The following is a 24,253-nucleotide window of genomic DNA, read 5'->3' as shown; positions in this document are numbered from 1 at the left end:
AGAACTCCATTTTTCTTTTGCCTCGAAGAATGTTTTGTCTCTATTATGGGCAATGAAATTTTTACAATCTTTGGGGCCCTTGTCTGCATGCATCTGTCCTCCAGGTTGTTAGACAGGGTCATAGTGCAGCTATGGAGTATATTCTGTGTGGCATTTTAACACTTTGATGAGAAAGCAGTTTATTGCAGCAGCTGCAGCTAATTGAGAAAGCCAAAACAGTATTTGTAATGCATGTTTTTCAGTGCTAGGACTGTTTACTATGGAAGGTGTATGCTTCAGCATATATAAGTCTTCAGGTTTTATGAACTTGAACGTTTTCTCTTGTGGCTCTTAATAAGTTCAATAAAATCTATGTGGCTCTTAACTAGTTTTTTCTTTTGCCCTCTAGAATGTTTTGTCTGTATTATGGAGAATGAAATTTCTACTATCTCTCTCTGCATATATCTGTTCTCCAGGTTGTTAGGTAGGGTCATAGTGAAGTTATGGAGTGACATTTACATATTGATAAGACAGTACTTCATTGCAGCAGCTCTAACAAATCGAGAAAGTCTGGACGACATTTGATAATGTGTATGTGTGTTTTCAGTGCTAGAATTTTTACTATAGAAGGTAGAGGACTTCAACACATAAGTCTGCAAGTTGTATGAACTCGAAAGTGCAGCAACCTCTGTGTGGCTCTCAACTAGTTTTGTATTCAATGACATGATATGATGCTAATGATAAGTATAGCATGTCATTTTTTTTACGTGAACTCTCAAACAAGTATTTGTGCACGGGGTTTTCTTTTTGAATGCCCCAACCAGTTAGGCAACTGCAATTGAACAACTGCTGCCTGACCATCTGGTTAGCTGGTTGAATAGCTGGTTCGCTGTGAGATGTCATCTCTAGGCTAGCCTTCTTTACGAAGCTACTCTATTTGTCATTTGTGTTTTGTTCTTGATTTGAGCTTTCTGTTTGAATTCCTCAAAAGGCTTTTGTTGTGTTAAGACATTGCAGAGATCGTGTCTTGATAATGCTGCCAATATTTGCTCTGTGGTGTAAAATGATAATAAATTACTGACAGTGAGACGTGTGAACCGTGAAAAAAAGTTGCCAAGCATTAGGCTTCAAGGTAAAATTTGAGAGAGGTCTGTGGCAAACATGCTTCTTTGAATTACAATGTTCTGACCATGTTTATTCTACTTGAGCTCCATCTTTGTTTAAATCTCTTGATATTGACTGATGTATGAATAGGGAGCTGCTCACAGGGGAGTACTTGTTAATGGGCTTCCAGATTTTCTATGGAGAAGCAGTCACCTACATATGCTTCTATGGTGTTATGAATTCGAGTCATTTTGTGGGCTAGGCTGCCAGTTAAACTGTTAGTCTGCATTTTTAGAGAAACAGCCTAGATAAACGTGCGCACACATATCAACGAATTTTGTAGTTGTATCTTGAGGTTGTTTCCGTACGACGGCCATACCTGCAGTGAAAGACCCTGACACAGTCCGCACAGCTGCAAATACCTCCGTACAGCTTCGTACAGTGAATAAACACCCCGTACAACAGTCGGTACTGTGTATAGACCTGCACGTGCGAACTTAACTGCAATAAATGACCTGTATATCGCCGTACAATCAATAAATGAACCTGCCTGCAGTCTGTACAGGCCGTACAGACTGTACGGATTCCGTACAGTCACACGTGTGAGGTGGCTGCAGCAGAAACTGGTCGAAAATGGCTGTAGGAGGTGGTGAGTACAGGGCAACCTTCACGACCATAGTCGAGTGTATTTGGCTGAGGAGTTTGGTGGGTGATCTTCATGCATCATTGGAGGAGCTTACTCCAATTCTCACCGACAGTTAGAGTGCTATTGTAATGGCACAGAATCCTATGTTTCATGCTTGCACAAAACACATTGAAATTCATTATCATTCTGTCAAGGAGCGGCTACATGCATGGGACATCAGCTTGGTCTTCTACCCTACACAACAAAATGTGGTAGATCTCCTTCACCAAAGCATTACCTCATCCAAAGTTTGAGGCTTGTCGTAAAGCTTTAAAATTATATCCATTTGGTGAGTGCTTTCTAAGTTAGGATTGTAGTTTTGCATCTTCGTAGGAAGCGGTATATAATTGTAAGGTTTCCATTTAGTTTTTTATGTTTTAAATAAGAAAGAAGAAAGAAAGAAAAATGTATCAACGTCCACGGGAGGCCTCGTGGGCCTATGGGACAAAGTACACAGAAAAGCGAACTCATACTAGCCTCAATGCGCTGAAGCAAAGGGCATGCTAGGACCCTTGCTAAGTACTAATCTATGCTAACAAAATCATAATCATGAATAGAAATAGTCAATTGCAACTGAATAGTGGACCAGATCAATCTATCTAGTATCAGGTACAAACTGAAAAACAAGTCAGCCTCGGCGTTGGGACAGAGAAACAGAATCAGAAACCGAAGCTTGATGGCTCTTTGGTGGGATGCAAAGATGTCTCGTATCTATGTCTGTCGAGTTGTCTTGCGTTGCATTGGGGAATGCGGTCTCCTCGCTCTCTGAACTCTCTGAGCTATGTCCAGAGTGACCCCTCGTCTTTGTCGGTCCCCCCTAAGGAAAGCTGTGATAGGTCGGACCTCAATAGAGTGTACTCTGAGGACTCTCTCTCACACATGTGGTCTCTGCATCCCTCTCTCGGTGGTACCGTGTCTGTTGCTCATCTAGACTGCTCTCATGTCGGCTAGCTCCTCCTCCTCCACTCCAACGTATCTTGGGACTGACTCAAATGTATAGAAGTCTTTGATGCGTCGCTGTCCTTGGTCATCCTCTATATCCTGTGGTGGTCTGGCCATCCCCTACTGCTCTTTGATCTGTCGCAGCAGTGTCTCCCTGTGCCGGTGCGTCTCCATTGGATAAAGCCCGATACAGACGTGGTCATGGAAATGGATCAGTCGTGATAAAGGGCTGAAGCCACTCCCCTCTAGGTAGAGACAGTGGAGCGTCCCCGGATCTCGTAGTAGGCTGGGCAAACACAAAGAAAATGCTCCTGTGTCTCAACTGCCCAAAATGTACATAGCATGCAAACCCGCTGCTCTCTGGGTATACTCTCTGGGTATACTTTGTTGCTCTCCGAGCCTCGATCCTCAGCTGATGGGACAAAACCTGCATCTGACCAGTGGCAATCCTCAATGCATGGGGGTTTATTAAAGTCTTCAGAAGACCGATGGGTCTATGAGACCGTGAGAATCCTGATACAAACAAACTGTGAGGGTGGAGCCACTAAACGAGAATCCACACCAATGCAGAATGCATAAAGCTAGTGCTAAGTACTGCATAGTCATGTTAGAGTGATCAACTACATATCAGTATCATCATCATCCTCATCCTCATCCTCATCATCATCAGGTCATCTAGGTGGATGAGACAGCGGAAGCATGAAGTCGGTGATAGTGCTGTTGGCCGCTCGTGAGCATGGTCCTGTGTCGTCTCCTGGGCACACACACACACACACACACAGAGTTTTTTCAAAGATTTTGTATCTTGATTTGCTTGTTTATTTTTTCTTAGTCACCTTCTTCCTTTCTTCTTTTTTTATATTTGTCTTACTCGTTTGTTTATTTGACGTATTTTAGTAAGCACTGGGTTTGCCCAAGAGACTCCGCGGGTCTTTAGAAACCCAGTATAGCTGCTTATGCTTGGGCATTGATGATGACATAAGTGTTGCTTTGCTTACTAAGTATGTCTTCCTATTGTTTTTCAAAAAGCTTTTGTTACCTCTTTTTTCTTCTCTTTTGTTTTTTGTGTACATTTTTGGACTTCAGAACAACAAAAAAGCTAAATTTGTATGATTGGATATATTCTAGTCTTACAAAGGTATATTTTTCTATCACCTTAGTAGACATGCACATTCTTTGAATTTTTGTCCAAGTGGTGATCAACTGTTCAACTACATCGATTTATCTTACGCAGGTGCAAAAGCCCCAACAGCTAAAATTTCTCAGTTATTATTATTAGTATTATTTTTGAAAATTTCTTTTCATTTTGTTTAATATTTTACTTTTATTTATTCCTTTCTTTCATATTATTATTATTATTTTTTATTTTTTAGTAAAGTTTATTATTTTCATTTTCATTTTTACAAAAAGTGAGCTTTTTGCTTATTGTTTTAGTTGCTCACATTTGTTTATTTCACCTTTCGTTTCTCATTTCTCGTCTTTGGTAGTGTTGTCCTCTTCTCCGCTTGATTTCTGTTTTTCAAAATTAAATTTGTCTTGGTACCTTTCCTCTTCTCTCTCACTTTTTTTTTGTGCTTCTAGGATGAAAAAGCTTTTACAATGGCCTTGGGGCCTTGGCTAACCCTAACTGTAATTGCCAGTTTGGGGGGTATATTGACTTAGCGATACACGCTATGATGAATTTGCCTTTTGGAAACCAACTAGGCGATCTTTTGGGACGTCATTTGGCTTCTATGACTTACCCTTGTAGTAGTAAGGGAGGAATTACCTTGGGACGAGTAACGATTGTGCAAGCAAGCCCCCCCTAAATACTAGTCACTCCTGCTAGAGTTAGGGGATATAGCAAAGGAGAAACTACCTTGGGATGGGCAAGGAGAGTGCAAGTAAGTTCCCCAATGTTGGATTGTCTGACCTAATCAAACAACATTAGAAATGCTAGTGCATAGAGAAGGTTTAACTTTTTAGCTAGGTCAAACATGAATAAACTTCATGATTTTGGGGAAGGTAACATTAATTGTTCTAACTTGAAGGCTTTATTAGTTAGCACTCATTATACAAATAATAACATAAGAATTCTTAATAAAGTGAGACGTCTTAGAAACAAGCATCTCAAAACTTCTGTTTCTATGAGTCCTATTCATGCCACACAAGTAATTTATGTTGTCTATAACATACATAGTAGTAATATGCTTTATGTAGGACAAACCTATAGGGCGGCTTTTATTTGTTTTCAGGAACATGTTAGGGAAGCTAGAAAAATTCATAGGAAGAATTCATTGATTGAGAAGTCAAAACCCTTATATGCGGCAATGACAAAGTCTGATTTTGAATCTTTTTGTTGCTTTCCTATTGAGCATATAGAGGGCCATAAAGTCTGATTTTGAATCTTTTCATTGCTTTCCTATTGAGCATATAGAGGGCCATTTTAATAATGCCAAGGATTTTTGCAAGGCTGCTCGACCTCCTGAATTGTTTGGATGAGAACTTTACACACTTTCTTACCAAAAGGTTTTAATATGGAAGGAAAATCAACTCATTGTAAGAATACAATAACCTCTAAAAAGAACTCTTTGATGTGGAGAATGCACATGTTGATCGCGAGTTGCCTCCCTCACTTCCTCTTCCTCCTCTTCCGCCTCCTTCAATTCCTTTAACTTCCTCAGTTCCAAGAGTGCATCGCTGGTCTCATCGTGAAGATCGGGCCGGAGAAGATGACCCCCAAGTAAGTGTATGAGGATATGATCTCAACTGGTGACCCACCGAGAGAGAGAGAGAGAGAGAGAGAGAGAGATTTTATTCCTGTTTTATGGAAGATTTTGTTTCTTAGTTTGCTTGTTTATTTTTACTTAGTCACCTTCTTCCTTTCTTCTTTATTTCTTTATTTCTTTCTCTTTTGTTTATTTGACGTATTTTAGTTAGCACTGGGTTTGCCCAAGAGACTCTGCGGGTCTTTAGAAACCCAGTATAGCCACTTATGCTTTGGCACTGATGATGACATTGCTTGCTAAGTATGTCTTCCTATTGTTCTTCAAAAAGTTTTTGCTACCTCTTTTTTCTTCTCGTTTGTTTTCTCTTTTATTTTGTGTGTACATTTTTGGACTTCAGAACAACTAAAAATCTGAATTTGTATGATTGGATATATTCTAGTCTTACAAGAGGCATTAGCCACATTATTTTTTAGCAAAATGAATTGATTTATCTATGTGGCATACACTGATCTAGAACTTATCTCAAGATGTAGCAACCCACAAAGATTAAAGATAATATGGCACTGCAGTATGTATAGAAATTTTAAGTGCAGCATCCGTAATGCAGCCTTAAGCTCTAAATCTTGCATTCTCTGTGCGTATTTGCAGCAATATGGTGCTGAATCTTTGTTTTACTCTTTGGAATAGAATGTAGAAAACGGGATCTGGAAGATCCTGGTGAGTTATTGGAGAGACAAATCCTGCCTAGGTATGCACCTAAGTAGTGTGAAGTGGACAGACAAGCCCATGGCAAAGTAAACATATAATAAAACGACATGAATCTTTAGAATTGATGCTTGAATACTCAACATGATACTTCCTCTAGTATAGTGAATTCCTGCCTTCTTTTTCTGGATCCTCAAGAGTATTTGCCGCTTTGGCTTATTGGGAAAAACCGTGGAATGCATGTCGGTACTGTACATGTCATTCTGTCTGTCTGATGCAAGTCATTGGTGATGCTGTTTTCCCTATGTTCAAGCTAGAGTTGTTGCAATTGTGTTTTGGCTTACATCATGGATTATGGCAGAGGGTGTTGGAGCAGCGGGTGTTTGCTGTGCTAGACAAGATTCTACCAAAGCCTTCACTTTCAAATCCACCTGCCATGGAAGATGGTGGTCTTTTGCAGGTTATTATGACCAAACAGTTTTTTCTTTATATGTGAAATTATTTAAAGTAGATCAGCATTGATATGTGTTCAGGATCTTGGGCAGATGATTTAAAGTTCATGAGAGTGAACCTACTTACCGCTTTCTTCTTTTGGTAGTATCTGCGAATTTTTGCAGCAGCATATGAGAAGACACTGGAACTCGCAAAAGAACTTTGCGCTCTTGGATGTGGTGATTTTGATGTAGAAGGTAACTTCAAATTTATTTGTTGAATTGCAAATTTTTGGTTATCTTCTCTTCCATTTACATAGTTGGGCTTGAGGTTAAAACATTTGCCTTTTCAGCATTCATAATGAATTCAATTTCTGAACTAAAGAGCTCTCCAATCCATAATTAGTCCATTATTAGTTTTGGCTCATATGGAATATAGACAATCAAACTCCATGTGGATAGTTTTTGACTTTTAAGCTGTGGCATTGATTTTCTTAACATTTGTATATGATCCACATCTGTACTCAAGTCTCATAGTCTTTGAATCCTTTGGTATCTTAACATATACCGACATGCCTTCTTGCAGAATCTAAGGTGTTTTACCATGGTTAGAACAATAACATGCTCGATCTTGAGAACTCCTAATGCTCTTTAGCTTGCTGAAGCATATCTTTAAAGTATACATCAGCTATCTTTAGGTTGACATTCCTTTTATAGATTGATTCATGTTGTGATCATAAAATAATTGATATCCTACTGTAGCATATTCTTTGGAGGCATATCCTATGACTTTTGAAATTGCCTATTCTGAATCTTATCTTCTATAAGTAGAAGATACCTTTCCATTCGTACCATCTTTCGGAATTGCCCTCAACATGTCTTTCATAGTCTAATTAGTTCGACCATCTGGTTCAGGCTCATCTGATGGACACATGCTAAGCATAGTTTTGAATTTTTTAGTACTAATTGCCAAAGTGGAGTGAATATCCTATCCATATATCACGAGGCAGTCCTTAGAGATTAAATTGCTCCTTCATGAAGACCTGAGCTAACTTAGAATGCTCATCCCTCTAGCTTTTATTTAATGATCCCTCTAGCTTGTACTTGTCAGATGGCAGACTAGTCCATGGAGACTAAAGAAGAAGAGGGAGGGACCTAGACAGAGCATCAGTAGTGACCATCGCTGTTTTCTTCCTGGACGCCAGCCCTCACTACATCCAGAGCCACTGTCAAATAAACTCCTCTGGTCTCTCTTAGTCGTCGGGTGGAGTTGGTCCCACTAACAACATACATAGGTCTAGTCCCTCGGATTCTTTCTTGTTGCTTACTGATCTGCCAAATCCGTCCAAGTAGGCTGCTTTCAATTCATGATGAAGTATATGCATGTCTCCTAAATTCTAGAAGTCCCAGATCTTATAGTGTTGCCAAGCTTTGATACCACTGAAACTGATATTGACAATAGAAAAACCACGGAATTTACTGATTTACAAGATAAGAACAAAATTATAAAAACATGAAACCAAAAGAACATATGTGAAACCGGCCTTCAGAAACACCAAAGGGCGGTGAACAATTAATATAACCAGCAAATACCATAATTTCAACCACTTACGGGCAATCACAGGCGATGGCATTGTATTTTTCCTCCCAGCCTCACTTGTAGATTGCATGCACACGAAGATACGTAATTTCTTTTTTCTTCATGCCTATCCACAAGCCCACAATTCCCTAGATGGTTCCCTCCTGCCACATGTCATCATTTTAGACCTTTAGCTTGATACACCATTTACCCCTCTCTTGGGGCATAATTAAAACATTTGCCCCTTGGCATTCTTACACATTTAGGTGCACCTAGGCCTGAGCACTCAGAACCACCTAGTCGATGCCAATACACCCTCACCTAGGACCTTGGCAGTTACTTCCCTTGACCATTTAATTTACGCACATGAAATATTACAAAAGTCGGTCATCTAAGAGAAAATGCCCACCGATCTTCCGAGGTCATGCTATCTCGGCTATAACATTCCTTCCCTCTTCAAGCATCAGCGTCCTCGATGATGAAATCTGGGAACACTCTCCATAACTAGTATACGGATTCCCAGGTAGCTTCTGATAGAGGTAGACCATGCCATGCAACCAACACCGTGGGTATCTTCCGATTGCGCACTTGCATTGTTCCTCGGTCCAGGATTCTTGTTGGTTTGCGTCTTGCATTATCCTCTATCTCCTGAAATAAAACAACACCTTCGATTAGTGAGTCACCAGTATGCAAAAATTTCTTTAAACAAGAAACATGAAACACTGGGTGCACCTTACACCCGTGTGGTAATTCTAATTTATAGGCTACCTTGCCTATTCTTTTTAGAATTAACCATGGTCCACGATATCGAGGTGATAACTTAGCACACTCTCTTGCAGTCAAAGACTTAGAGTACGAAGGAACTCTGAGAAAAACCTTTTCTCCTTCCTTAAATTCTCTAGCGGATCGGTTTTCATCCGCATACGCCTTAGCTCTATTCATAGCTTGGCGGATGTTAGCTCTCGCAAATGCTAGCATCTCCCGCATCTGAACCACAAAGCTCACGGCACTAGGCACTTTTTGAGGTATTCCAACTATAGTTGGATTCGCTGGTCTATAACCATAGTTCAGCTCAAACGGATTGAACCCTGTAGAGGAATGTTTTCTATCATTGTAGGCAAACTCTAACAATGGCAACCACTTGTCCCATGTATGTTGCCTCAATGACACATATGCTCTAAGCATATCCTCTAAAATTTGGTTGATTCTTTCTGTCTGACCATCCGTTTCTGGATGATTTCCACTACTCATTCCCAACTCCGTCCTTAGTGTCTCAAATACCGCAGTCCAGAAATGACCGGTAAATTTGACATCTCTGTCTGACACTATGGATTTGGGTAATCCATGCAGACGAAATATATGTCTAATAAACAAATCCGCCACTTGCGGGGCACTAACAGATTTTCTAGTTGGAATGAAGTGAGCCATCTTGGTAAGATGATCAACCACCACAAGGATAGAATCATATCCACCTTGTGTTGTAGGCAAACCTACAATAAAGTCCATGGAAATGCTCTCCCACTTACTTAGTGGTACTCCAAAGGGCTGTAAAAGTCCGAGTGGCTTCACTTGCTCTGCCTTACTTACCTGACACGAAAAACAACGTGTCACATATTCATGAATATGCTTTTTCATCTTTGGCCAAAAGAAATCTCGCTTCACGAGATCATATGTCTTCTCGACTCCTGGATGTCCCGCACATGGGCTATCATGGCATTATTGAATGACTCTCTGCCTGAGATCATTCTGATTAGGTACTACTACCTTGCCATTTCTTTTCAGCATACCATCCCTTATGGCATATCTTGCATAAGTTTGGCCTTTTTTGGATGCCAGGTCATCCTTTTCCCCGGGTTTTAACACATGAGCCTTAGGCCATAGGCTCTGGACGAACTCGTCCACCTTTTGAGTTTCTCTAATCTCGGCCATTAGAGCACTCTCTAACACCGTGAAACTCATGTTATGCATAATGCGTGACAATGCATCAGCAACTTTATTATCTTTCCCTCTTCGGTACCGAATCGTCAAGTTAAACTCCTGCATGAGTTCTGCCCACCTAGCTTGGCGGCCTCTCAAGTCAAGTTGTTTACAAAAATGTTTCAGAGTATCATGATCAACATCCACATAAAACTCTGATCCATACAAATAATGTCTCCATGTTTTCAAAGCATGGACAACAGCATACAACTCTAATTCATGAGTTGGCCAATTCCGTCCCCCAACTCTAGTCGTGTCCTCGCCGAACCAGTCAGACACATAGTCATGACGCTGCCCGTGCGTCGCCCCTCGCCACGCCTCAGCTCCACGACATAATCCTGCGCTGAAGTGTTCCTCCGTTACCTGCCTTACGGGAACCTTACACTCCTGCGACTGCTCATAAGCCTGGAGCTTGGCTGTATCGTCGTCACATATCCCGTGCCTGCGCTCCCTTCATACGCAATCCCCTCGTCCAACCTGAACGCTGTGATACCAAATGATACACTATTTACTACTATCTGTTCCTTTCATCGAATCACGAGCAATCACAGGCGATGGCATCGTATTTTTCCTCCCAGTCTCACTTGTAGATTGCATGCACACGAAGATACGTAATTTCTTTTTTCTTCATGCCTATCCACAAGCCCACAATTCCCTAGATGGTTCCCTCCTGCCACATGTCATCATTTTAGACCTTTAGCTTGGTACACCATTTACCCCTCTCTTGGGGCACAATTAAAACATTTGCCCCTTGGCATTCTTACACATTTAGGTGCACCTAGGCCTGAGCACTCAGAACCACCTAGTCGATGCCAATACACCCTCACCTAGGACCTTGGCAGTTACTTCCCTTGACCATTTAATTTACGCACATGAAATATTACAGAAGTCGGTCATCTAAGAGAAAATGCCCACCGATCTTTCCGAGGTCATGCTATCTCGGCTAGAGCATAACATAGAAGATGTAATTGCACCAAAAGACCCATTATCAGATGAGCCTGAGGCAGTACCAGATGTACCAGAGGCATTACCAGATGTCCTAAGTCCCAAGCATCCCAAACAAATCGTCCTTATTGCTAGCCATAGTGCTGAAATGCCAGGCAAAGGGACGGATTGACAATGCAATGAGAGGAGGCCAACCTCTCAAAACCAAAAGGCAAATTTCTGCTCAAGCTTCAAAGCTTTTCATTGCAAATGAGTGGCTGTCTCAAGGTGTACCTTCTGCAAAAAGATTCCCAAAAGGCAACACGAGGCCTTCCAAGGCAACATGGGGCCTTTCCATAGTGCGAATGAAGCAAAGAAAGGACCGTTTTGCAGAAAATAAAAGGAATCAATGCAATAGAGGCTTACCCAACGATGTAGACAAAAAATGCAGCAAGGAAAATGCTCCAAATGTGAGCACATATAGTCACCCTTGGAGGAGTGTTGAAAGGGACAGAAAATGGCAATGAAGGGTGCCAAGAGAAGGCTGGAAATGAGAATTACAGCAAGAGAATGTGTTCCCACAAGGAGGAGAGCACCTCAAAATGAGTGGAGAAGGATCCAATGGAGACTATCTTGTAGCCCAAGGCAAGGGGACAGCAAAAGAGAGGAATCAGGCTCAAGGAGAAGTCTTCGAATGGCAGCAGGCAAGCTCGAAAACCCAAGCACAAACCTCCAAATGAACAAATCGGCTGAGAAGAGGCTTCAAATTGCTGGCACAATCTCCGAGGCAGGTCTGTACAGCATTAATTGCATCAAAACAGGTTTGCATTACATTAAATGCATCGTACAAGGTTCATTAAATGATGCCACTACAGGCTGTACAGACTGCATGGAATTCCGTACAGTCACACGTGTGGAGGTGTTTGTCTTAAACGGGCCATACAACAGCTACAGCACCAGTAAATGCAGTGAATTTTACAGCAGGAGCTCCAAAATGCAGTTTTTCGCGATAGAAAAGCTGGGAGAAGCCTTGAAAGCTCACACGTGTGGAAATGCCTAGGAAAATGAGCCAACCAACATAGTTACCAGAAATGGCCGTTTCTGGCCTGGAAATGGGAACTCAAAAACGCCGTTTCGTAATCACTATTTTTTGCCCTCTTTTGATTAAACTGTTTTTCGTCGATTTGTCGCCTCCTGTCGTCATTTTCGCCGCCTCTCGTGCTGCTGCTCTCCAGCCTCTCCATCTTTGATTCCTGGGCCTTGGCACCCGCAACTTGCTCTCCTCTCCATCCCTCCATCTTGCAAGCTGCTCTCCATCCTACAGGCTCCAGCCTGCTCTCCATCCTCTCCATCCTGTAGGTTGGCAGCTGCTCTCCATCCTCAGCCTGCTCTCATCTCTCCATCCCTCCACTACCTCTTCTCTCTTACCTCTTGATCCTACTACCTCTCCATCCTCCTACCTCTCATCCTTCTCCGACTTCTTCTACCTCTCCATCCTCTTTCACCTCCTCATCCTCCTTCTTCCTCTCCATCGTTTCCAACCTCTCCATTCTCCCTCCAGCTAACAAGAAGCCATCCTACGCTGCCATGGCGTCGACACCTTCTCCCTATGCCTTGACTTTTCACAGATTTTAGAGAAAGCTTGATCCACATGAGCGGATCTACTTCCTACAACAAGAACTCAGAGATGCAAAGCTTCGCATTGCTTCTCCGGAGAAGATAGTTTCAGAAATGAAGAATGAAGGCAGACAAGAGGTAATCCAAGATGTCCTACAGCAATGCAATACTGCAACTCTTGCACCACAACTTGTAGCCAAGGTCCTAGAAATTGTCACCACTCAGCTCAAATCCATGGGACAGGAAATTACAACAAGATCAACAAATGTGATGTTTATACATAGATACGAGAGCAGCAAACCATAGCAAGTAGCAAGAAGATTTCACGTATTGGGGGATTGAAATGGAAGAGGAAGAGGAATGCATTGATGAGGAAAAGATTACCCAACTCAAGAAGGCAGTGCCACAAGTCAATTGGGATGAAAATGACATAAGTCTTTATCACTCGAAAGGGAAAGCTAGCAAATATTAATTTCAAAGAAAGGATACGGTTTTTTCCGTTTCCGTTTCTTCCTTTTGTTTCGGCTGGCAACTATGCCGACCAGTAGAGGAATAGGCTGCCAAACAGCTCCCAATGGCTTCGAGAGGACTTGGAGTGGCTGGAAATGCCTAGAGGGTGACACCCTGGCCTGCTCTCATACCACTGTAGACTAGGGCAAGCAATGGAAGCTCAAGAAAACAAGGAATGGAGGCAAAAACGAGCTGCTGTAATGAATTGCTGCAAAACTGAATGAGAGAGTACAAGAGACACCCAATATAAGAAAACCCTAGAACAGGGTGTCCTAACTGGTACATGTAGTAACTGTACCAACTATCCTAATTGCCTATAACTAGGCCTACAAGGCACATACCAAGGAATGAGTAGCACTTATGGATAGCCCATAGAATGGCCTACAAGATTGGCCCTAAAACTTAGCCCTCTTTTGGTAATTCTTTGTATTTATTCAAAAGGCAACCAAATTACAGCAAAAGCACTTTTTTGCAACTATCCAAAACCAGCCAACTGAATATTCAGTTCATAGGCACTTCCACCTTGCTTTGCAATCAGTTCATGACTTAGATAGGCATCCCAGCTGAGTGCAAAATTCCATGGCAATCCTCATAATTACGTGGCTGTCCAATTCTAACCATGGCAGGATAGAAACAACCAAGCCTGTCCTAGCAGCTCTAAAATTGTTCTGTCAGGATAGAAACTAGCAAAACAACCAACCCTGGCTGTTTCCTGGCGCACTTAAAGTTTGTCTGTAGCAAGGTAAAGCTTTTGAAGGTTTTGAGACCTCTGTTCGGCTGCTGGGAGGAAAGTGACTATTCAAGAGGCTTTGAAGACCTTGGAACAACTTCAGGAAAGCAGGCGACTTCTCTTTTGGTAGCTTTCAGGCACCTTATAGTAGATGGCGAATCTTCCTAGCTGCACCCAGTAGCCCTGCACCTGATTGTGAATCTGTAGGCCATCTTCTCCCAGTTCTAGTGATGCCCTATAGGCCTTGTATGTGCCTTGTAGGCATTAGTATAGGCACTTAGTTTATTGTGTGCCTTTTATGCCACATAGGACACTTAGTCCTATGTGACACCTAGGACACTTAGTCCTAGGTCTCGGTACAAGTACTATGTACTTTGTTTTTACACACTACTCAAGATTGACGTGACGGTTGCTATCTTCGACTCTCTCTCTCTCTCCCTCTCTCTCGTTAATCGATCCTACAGTGGTATCAGAGCTCAGATTTGCTTCTTGTCCCCAGACCTTCTTTGCTTCCTAGGCCCCTTTTTCCTTACAGTCCGTACAGATACGTACGGATCCTGTACGTCTTTTCTCCAACAGCTGTCCAAGGCTTCCATAGCTTTTTCGTCGCCACAAAGTGCCTCATTGCTGTTCCCAGGCTGAGGCGACTGCTTGTAGGCTCCAGTTGCAGCTGTTTCGAGGCCCTTTGCAGTACCCATGGCCATCTATCGCTACTTTTATACTGCAGATCCAGACGCCCGTACACGTAGCCCACACAAAGCACGCACCTGCGTTCTCTACAACGTACCTGCGCTGTATCTTTCGTACTGCGTCGTACATCTTTCGTACAGTCGTACAGCAGGTCTCGTAAGTGTTCTGTACTACATTCCGTACACTGTGCATCGTACTTGCTCCTTACATGCACCCGTACAACAAATGTATAGTGCTCTGTACAGCAGACGTACATGCTCCGAACCGATCCCGTAGAGCGTACCTATTCGTACAGCCTGTACCTACTCTAGGTATTCCGTACAGTTTCACATGTGTGAAACTGTTGTCAGAATCTGTACTTGTTGGCATTGGCTGTGAATCAGGACATTGGCAATTTTGGGGCTTTCAGCTCTTTTCACCTTCTTTGGTTGCAATTTCTTGCAAGAACATTGGGGCTTTGGGATTTGGTCTGCAATTTCTTGTTTGTTTGCAATACATTGGGTCAGATTGCATAACATTGAGTCACTTTTGCAGGACATTGGGTCAGATTACTATACATTGGCTCACATTTGCAAAATCTCAGCAAAATTTGGGACTTTTTTACATTCGTCCTCTTTTTGGCCTATTTTCCCTCATTAAATTTGGGGCTTTTGCCAGATTTGCTGTTTTGTAGTGAACATTGCCTGACACAGTCAGATTTGGGTCAGATTTGCATTTGCCCTTTGATTTGGGTTAGAAATTTGCAGAACATTTATTTACAGATATTTGCTGTCATTTTTGGATAGCCAGCTCTTTGTAGTGATAGCCTTGAGGCTTTTGGGTTTTCAGGTCTTTTTCAGGGTATCACATTTGCAATGGCTGGGAACAATCAAGATCTATTTGGCATTCTTCGTGAAGATGATAAGTTGGATGGCACCAACTATCCGATGTGGTCTTATCTCATGAAACATATTCTTGTTGCAAAGCATTTGTGAAATATTGTTTTTGGGGTTAATCTGAGGCCAGCCAATGCTACAGTGGTTGCCTCTATTGCTGGTTCCTCTGCAGGGGGTACTCCTCCTGATGCCTTGTCTTCTAGAACTCCTGCTACTGCTCCCGTAACATAGGAACAATCAAGATGGGATGCAAGAGATGCGAATGCACATTCCTGTATTGCTTTATCATGCAAGAGAATCATTATTCCACACATCCGGTCTTGTAGGACAGCAAAGGATGCTTGGGACAAATGGGCCTCTCTTTATCAGATTCGCAATGAGGTACATGTTGCAATTTTAAGAAGACAGTTGCAGGAGGTCAGTATGAATGAAGGTGATTCTATGGATGCCTACCTGACAAAGGTCAAGGACCTCATGGAACAACTTGCCAATATTGATGAGGTGGTGTCAAATTCTCAGTTTGTCAGTACCACATTGAATGGATTGCCCGATACATATCAAGGGTTTGCTACAACCCTTCGGTTAGTGGCCATGGGTAATCAAGACCACTGCTCTTTTGATCAGCTTGTCACTTTGCTTTTGCAGGAAGAGCAAAGTCGTGCTAATAGACAAGTCATTATTCCTGATCATGCATTTGCTTCACAGCAGAGAGGAAGAGGCAAGGCTTCCAAGCCTATGGGCAAGCCTAAATCTGCGCATAGAAGCTGCAATTCCTCCCATGCATCTAAAAATACAGCAAATAAGTCAAAGAAGAAAAGATGCAAATATTGTCGCAAGCCTGGACATGACATTTCAGAATGCAGAAAGCGCATTGCTTCGGAGAAAAAGAAAGCAGGATTGACAGTTAATGCCTCACATGCAATTGAATCCCACGAGCCAGCAGATGCTTCACATGCACATGCTCTCCAGGATTGATTGGGCATGGGCTGTCCATTGCTCATTTGATGCCTCCAAAGTTGATGCACTCTTTACTTCTAATGATGCTCAGTCTTGGTATTTTGATAGTGGTGCTTCCAAGCACGTCACATCTTGCAGACAATTGTTTCATTCTTTAGCTGATGCACCTGGATCCTGTCACTTTAACAAATGTTCTCTTTGTGCTTGGAATTGAAGTCAACTTGATTTCAATTTCAGCAATTGCCACTTCAGGTTTGAGAGTGATTTTTGATGGCTACAGATGCCTAGTTTATGATCTTCGTGATACAGCTTGCTGAAACTCATCTTTGGCATGAGAGAATGGGTCATCTCAATTATAGAGCTCTTGCAAAGCTACATTCACAGCAAATGGCTAATAATGTACCTCAAACTCACACAGTTTCCAAACATGTGTGTGAGGGTTGTCTTTTGGGTAAGATGCATTGGTTTCCTTTTCAAAAGAATTGTCAAAAACTCTCACAAAGCAAATTGCAGCTAGTACACAGTGATGTCTGTGGCCCAATGAGGACAAATGCTATTGGGGGGTACAAATATTTTATGACTCTCATTGATGACTTCACAAGATATTGCTGGGTATATCTTTAAAAGTCAAATATGAAGTGTTTTTATGCTTTCAGAGGTGGCTGAATATGGTTGAGAATGAATGAGGATGCAAGCTTGTCACCCTCAACACAGATAGGGGGGGAGAGTATATGTCAAAGGAGTTTGATGCATTTTTGTCTTCACGGGGCATTGTTCACTCATGCACTACTCCTTACACTCCTCAGCATAATCCTGTTCCTGAAAGGAAGAACAGGTCTACTATGGAGATGGCCAGATGCATGCTTAAGGCCAAGTCTTTGCCCAATAAATTTTGGCTTGATGCATGCTTAAGGCCAAGTCTTTGCCCAATAAATTTTGGCTTGATGCTTCTGTCGTATTAGCGGACATGCAAATTTCACCTTGTGAAGTTTTCGTCCAAGTTGCGACGTGTTGGTATTGCGATGATTCTTTCTATCTTAAATGGTGCGTTGCCCTATCAGCTAGATTTAGATTTAGATGCTCGTTTGGGAGAGACTAAAATGAAATCGTTTAGACTTCACAAGCAGTTGTAGCTTGAATGAAGAGATTTGAACTACTTTTTGATTAGCCTTCTCCTTTAGTGCTAGCCTTCGTCATGGCTGAGTTTGCCCTTCACCTCCAGAGTGCCGACAGAAACTCAGTACGAAGACTTTGTATAAATGGATGCTCAAGTATGTGTGGGTGTATGGATTTGTATGTGTGAGAGCATACTTTTATACTATGGTCTACACCCAGTGTTGGGCACTGATGACGTCAGTGGGGATGTCATAGTAGCTAGTCCCTGCTATGCGTGATGGAGTTTATGGTTTTTAATCTTATGAGTGACTCTCGTGAGATTGAAACTGCACTATGTTGTGTTTTTAGAGGATGAGTTTGGGAATGTTCCTGGATTCATCTAGTTATATGATGCAGTAATGTGTGCCAACTATGTGCTGAATAGATCACCTACAAGGGCATTGAAGACTATTACACCTTATGAAGCATGGAAAGGCAGGAAGCCTCCACTTTCACACATGAGAGTTTTTGGGTCTCTTGCATATGTTCATGTACCATCTCAGCTGAGACATAAGCTTGATGATAAGGCAATCAAATGTATATTTATTGGTTACAGTCAAGAGAGCAGAGGGTATAGGTTATACCAACCAAATACTGGGAAGATTATTGTCAGTAGGGATGTAATCTTTGCTGAACATTCGGCTTCTCCTCTCGTGGATTGCAAAGCTAAGCCAGAAGTTGCCATGTTTGATGCCTTTGAATCTTGGTTACCTCTGTCTTTCTCAGAAGAGGACTTTGACCAGCAACATGAGCCTCCTGCAGGCCCCCCAACAAGCAATGATCAGCCATTACCCCATGCTGATTTGCAAGTTTCTCTTCCAGCACAAAATGATCCCACTATTCATGATGCAGTGATTGAAGAAAGAGCTGTCAATAAACAACAAAGGCAAGTTCCCATATGGCTTCTTGATACATTGAGGGACAACAAACAAGATTAGCCTTTTGCTGCCTGGACAAGATCAAGGAATAGACAGATGCATGGTCACTTTCTTGAGTTTGCACTCCTTGCTACAGCTTGCAATGAAGAGCCTCTATGCCATAAAGATGCTTTTGACAACAAAGAGTGGATGGATGCAATGAGAGCTGAGTTACAATCCATTGCAATAAAAGGACACATGGGAATTAGTAGATCTCCCTCTCGGCAAGCATGCCATTGGTACCCAGTGGGTCTACAAATTAAAAAGAAAATCTGATGGTAGTATAGATCGCCACAAAGCTCGTCTTGTTGCAAAAGGGTATGCCCAACAACAAGGCATTGACTTTGAGGAGACATTTGCTCCCACATCCAGGATTACTACCATTAGATGTGTCATTGCCATTGCAGCCCATCGTCATTGGCAAGTGCACTAGCTTGACATCAAAACTGCTTTTCTTCATGGGGATCTGCAGGAAGAAGTCTATGTCACACAACCTCCTGGCTTTGAGGTTGTTAATTCTGAAAACAAGGTATGCCGGCTTAGAAAAGCCCTTTATGGTTTGAAGCAGGCACCCAGGGCATGGTATGCCAAAAATCATGCACACTTACTATCCCTTGGTTTTCAGAATAGCCCCACAGAACCCACTCTTTATGTCCGTGGGAGTGGATCTGATTTTCTAGTGCTGATTTTATATGTGGATGATATGCTCATCACGGGCCCAGATACTCAGCATATTGCAGCTTTCAAGGCTGATTTGCAGCAGGTTTTTGAAATGTCAGACATGGGACAGCTCCACTATTATTTGGGCATTCCCTTTGCTCATGTTGAGGGGGGTATCATGATGTCACAATCCAAGTATATTGGACAGCTCCTTGATCGTTTTCAGTTCGAGGATTGCAAGCCAATCTCTACTCTAGTGGACCTTTCTCAGCTCATGATGGGAGCCCACCATGTGATATCACTCTCTATCAGCAGGCTGTTGGATGCCTTATTTATTTATGTCACACCAGACCTGATTTACAGTATGCAGTATCTCAGCTTAGCAGATTCATGCACATGACCAGTTCACAGCATTGGCAGGCAGTGAAGAGAGTTTTTAGATATCTAAAAGGCACTCAGACTTTAGCCCTCTTCTATGGTGATCAGGGCTCACTTACCATGCATGCTTACACGGATAGCGATTGGGCAGGATGTTCCGACACCAGAGTGTTACATACCGGCAATTGTTTTTTGTTTGGCAATTCATGTATCTCTTGGCTTAGCAAGAAGCAACCAACAGTTGCCACATCTAGCTGTGAGGCTGAGTACAGGGCAGCTTTCACCGCTACAGTAGAGTGTGTTTGGCTTCGACAGTTGATCTTGGTGTTCGCCAGACATCCTTCACTCTGGTCTACACTGACAGCCAGAGTGCTTTGGCCATTGCGCGTAACCCAGTGTTTCATGCGCGTACCAAGCATATTGAAGTTTACTATCGTTATGTTCGGGAGTGGCTGTCAGCAGGAGACATAGAGTTGGCCTATCTTCCCACAGAGGACAACATAGCAGATCTGTTTACAAAGGCACTTCCTCGTCCCAAGTTCGAAGTCTTCTGCCAGGCTTTACACTTGGTTCCCTTTGTTACATGATATGACATACCTTGTACATTCATAGGTGGCTATATCCTTTTGGATGAACATGTGCCACCACGATCAGAAAATACCAGGTATTCTGAGACGTTTCCAGAATGCTTCAGCCCATACCATGGAGGGGGGTTTGTAGGCCATCTTCTCCGAGTTCTAGTGATGCCCTATAGGCCCTAGTATGTGCCTTGTAGGCATTAGTATAGGCACTTAGTTTATTGTGTGCCTTTTATGCCACATAGGACACTTAGTCCTAGGTCTACTACTCAAGATTGACGTGACGGCTACTATCTTCGACTCTCTCTCTCTGGTGGCTCATTGTGGTACATGTGTCTTGTTTTCCACTTTCTCTTGTTTATTGGAATTTTTCTACACCTTATTTGTGATAAGTTTTGGAAAATGTATATGAATTGCAAAAATGGCTTGCTAATGTCAAGCAAGATTTCTGTAGCTGTCTCTGAAAATTGTGTTGTGGAAGGCAATAATCTATGTTTGTGAAAGAATTTACTTGCGACTTGCATCCAGATTATGAAAGAGTAAAAGCAAGAATAATAAAACGAAGTGCAAGGATGTGAACAGTACTCTTAATACCAGACTTTAGTATATATGGACCATACATGTTGAATGACTGGTGACCTGCTATGTTTTTAATTCTTAACGTAACTGTTAGGGCATTGTTGTGCATGCAAAGCTGATATAAGTTGATTCATCCTTAACTGTAAGAGGCCCTTCCATATGTTAAGGGGATAGAACGTCCGTTTCATTTTTCTATTTTATTAAGCTATGAATTTTGTGCAAGATGAAGATTTGGACAGCTTAATTGATCTAATAAGTTGCAGGTCTTGCTGAGTCCTTGTTTTCTAATCACAGAGAAGACTATCCAGAGCTTGAGCAGGCTTCTCTCAATCAGCTTTTCCAATCCAAGGTTCGTAATTGTGATTGTATTGTGTAAGAAATTGGACTTGGTAATTAGCTTTTCTGATATAATATTTTCTTCTAAGAATTAGAAGATGTTGGGTATACATTGACTTGTTTGCCGGCAGAATCTGCACTTCTGTGTGTGAAGTTTAGTGTTTTCATTGTCTTAGTGGATAAGGTTTCGGAAACGGCTAATATTCATTGTTTTTAGGTTTACAGACAATGGATTGCAATCTTGGGAAACTTGTGATTGTGAACTTCTTAGTGTTTATTGAGTTGGGAAAAGCTAACAATTTCTTTGGGCAACAATACAGTTTACATGTTTTTCCAATTTTTGTGTCAGTTGATGGAATTGAGATCTGCAATACCACCACAAGTTGATGTGCAAGCTACACTCCATCGAAACAGAAGTGTGGCACCTGCTCCTTCACTCCAGCCTATGTCCACTAGTGTTGTGACTGAATTTGTACGTTGGAATGAAGAGGCGGTACAGCGATGCAGTCTATTAACACCTCTGGTGCACTCCACTCTCTGATTGTGTGCCCTTTGTTTGTTTACTGACTAGGACCTTTAGTGATAACTAATAGAAACTTTTGTATTGACATTTACATCTTGGGATTCACACATACACTGAAATTTTTGGGGGAGTGACGTAGGAGCTTTGCGTTTGAATGAGGAAATTTCCTTCTTTCCTGATGTGGGGGGGGGTGGATTTTGTGTGTTGTTTTTGGGGTTGGGTGGGCAGGGGTTTAGGTGGGGGGGGGCTTAGATTGCCTTGTCCCCCTGGGTTTGAAGAGTTTTTGATTTGATGTGAGTTTGGAGGATTGTTGCTGTTATTTTAGCAAAGGCGAAGTGATACTCGAAATCTGTTTCATTACAGCTGTGATTGGGGACTAAAAATTTAGGATTGTTTTTGGTTAGCTTTGTATTTAAATGCAGCCCCTGACATATTTGAGTGTGCTTGTAATCCTTGAAGAAATAAATAAAGACCTGTTCAGAAATTGTCTGCGTTGGTTTGAATACGAATACACAAATATAAGTAGATATTCATTTCACTGCATTTAGGCTGACAATGCTTTACATGTTTTGCGATGTTCTACCCTCGATTGAATGGAGTGGAATCATTAGGTTGTTTTGTTGAACCTCAACTTCTAGTCTGGTTATAATTTAGCTTCTCAGGCAAATATTCGATGTTAGAGATCTTATGATATATAAATCGGGTTGTTTCTCAGCCCATTCCATTAGCAACAAATGTGAGAGCCATTTTTACATGCTTGCTCGATCAAGTAAGTCTTCTGCAATCCCTCTGTTTAATAGTTTGTCTGGTATTTTTACTTCTTTGTTACTCTACATGCTCATCTTAAATACCATGCAGGTCAGCCAGTATACTACAGATGGCTTGGAAAGAGCAAGAGATGCACTGAATGAAGCTGCAGCATTGCGTGAACGTTTTGTGATTGGCACAAGTGTTAGTCGAAGAGTAGCTGCAGCAGCTGCATCTGCGGTAGGTGCTTTACTAGACAATTCCATGGTGAAATTACAGTGGACTTGAACTGTTCTGACAAGTAGTGGCAAAGCTTGTTAGGAATAAAGATTGGTAAACTGGTCAGTAGTAAAAAAGAAGTATTTATGTCCTCATTGCTTAGATATCAAGGTTACTGTGATAATTTAAGAAGGGAATTTATTGGCCCAATACATCGAGGACATACCAGGTTAACTACCTGAAATAAAACTAGGCAACTGAGTGCAACTTCATCCAGTAAGGACCAACATCGTTGACTGAAGATACCTTAAGTGATGGAGCTCTTCGCATGCAGATGACGAATGGAACTTAGTTAATGTAGCTCAGCGTTTGAGTCCAAGTCGTTGACATAGGTAAGATGTTGCAAGCAACTATTGTGGTAGCGAATTAGGCTGTTGCTTACACATATATACCTTGAATACACCTTTATGAAGAAGTTATTTGGACTGACATAAATGGGGATTATGTTGAAAAACAGAGGTGGAGGTTGCTTGCTACAGCCAAATGCGCGTAGCACAATGGAAGATAAATAAAGAGGTAGCTCAGGAATCACACAGTGCTAAATTTAAATCCAACTCTCTTTCCTTAGTGTGTATAGTATAGAGAGAGATGTGCAACCAGTCAATGAACAGTGCTAAAGAGAGAGTAGAAACCGTAGTACATATTGAGCCAATGGTGGACAAAACCATATACAAAATGGGTACACAGTGTGTCAATGAAACCCCGTATTTCTCTCTACGCAATAATGTAGCAATTCACAGCTTAACTCTCCTCTCTCTCTCTCTCTCTCTCTCTCTCTCTCTCTCTCTGTCTGTGCACAGCACTAGGGCCCAGAACCACCCCCGGCTCCCCCACCCCCCCACTGAAAGGTCTTTATTATGTGAGAAATTCTCTGTTACAAATCTCATAGCCAGCATCCTCAGGCTGATTTTCATATGTGAATGATTAAGATTACAAGAGAGATGATCTCTCTACTCTTGGCAAGTGCCAAGTGTTAGAACTCTAGCTACTATCTAAACTCATACCATGGGTTGGTCTTTCTGGGGCCTTCCAACACCCATGGTCATATGCCTTTGGTGAAGTTCTCAACTGTTAGCTTTTGCATGCAAAATAGCTTTAGACTAATCCTAGTCTCTGTGGGTGTGTAAAGACCGCTAGACAATGTGCCAGTCAAAACCAGGGTACAGGCATGTGTAACATCATACACCGCACACCTCACACCATAAAAAATAACCTACAAGCCACATGTAGCAATGGCTGAAATAGAAATGAGGTTCTTTCGAATGCCTGGAACATAAAGCACATGCTCTAGAGTGACAATACCACCAGAGACAGAAGTAAGAGCAACTTGCCCAATAACTTTCACGGTATATGATGCATTATTGGCACATGTGATACTGCCCCCCTTAGATGTAAGCTCCAATGAGCTGAATAACTTTCTGCAGGAAGTGATGTGCTTGCTAGCATCACTATCAAAGAACCAGGCATCACGAATATCTGAAACTGCCATACAAGCATCATGAACATCAGGATTATACTGACATGTAACCAAGAAAGACCAAATGTGGTCTTGTGCGAAATTAGCGGACTCATGTTGATCTTCTGCACTAGAAGAACTAGATACTGCAAGACCAGACTCTTTTTTTTTCTTTTCAGATGCTATGCGCCTCCTGCATTCAGAAATATCATGTCCAGGTTTCCTGAAGTAG

The 24,253-nt window shown here is 42.0% G+C and overlaps 1 protein-coding gene across 3 annotated transcripts in view; it reads left to right on the top strand.

Annotated features, from left to right (window-relative positions):
* SEC10 (exocyst complex component sec10) overlaps positions 1–24,253 on the top strand; it is a 106,395-nt gene that overhangs the window by 30,821 nt on the left and 51,321 nt on the right. For all 3 annotated transcript variants that reach the window (XM_087397432.1, XM_087397433.1, XM_087397431.1), the window contains 6 exons: positions 6,485–6,583; positions 6,722–6,812; positions 20,944–21,029; positions 21,366–21,539; positions 22,255–22,308; positions 22,398–22,526. In XM_087397432.1, coding sequence (XP_087253558.1) covers positions 6,485–6,583; positions 6,722–6,812; positions 20,944–21,029; positions 21,366–21,539; positions 22,255–22,308; positions 22,398–22,526 — 633 coding nt within the window. The remainder of the gene's footprint in view (positions 1–6,484; positions 6,584–6,721; positions 6,813–20,943; positions 21,030–21,365; positions 21,540–22,254; positions 22,309–22,397; positions 22,527–24,253) is intronic.

This window comes from Dipteris shenzhenensis, chromosome 26 (genome assembly GCF_047967505.1).
Source record: "Dipteris shenzhenensis isolate YYH24624 ecotype China chromosome 26, Dip_SZ_1.0, whole genome shotgun sequence".
NCBI classification, from domain to species: Eukaryota; Viridiplantae; Streptophyta; class Polypodiopsida; order Gleicheniales; family Dipteridaceae; genus Dipteris; species Dipteris shenzhenensis.
This window is presented reverse-complemented; position numbering and strand designations above follow the sequence as displayed.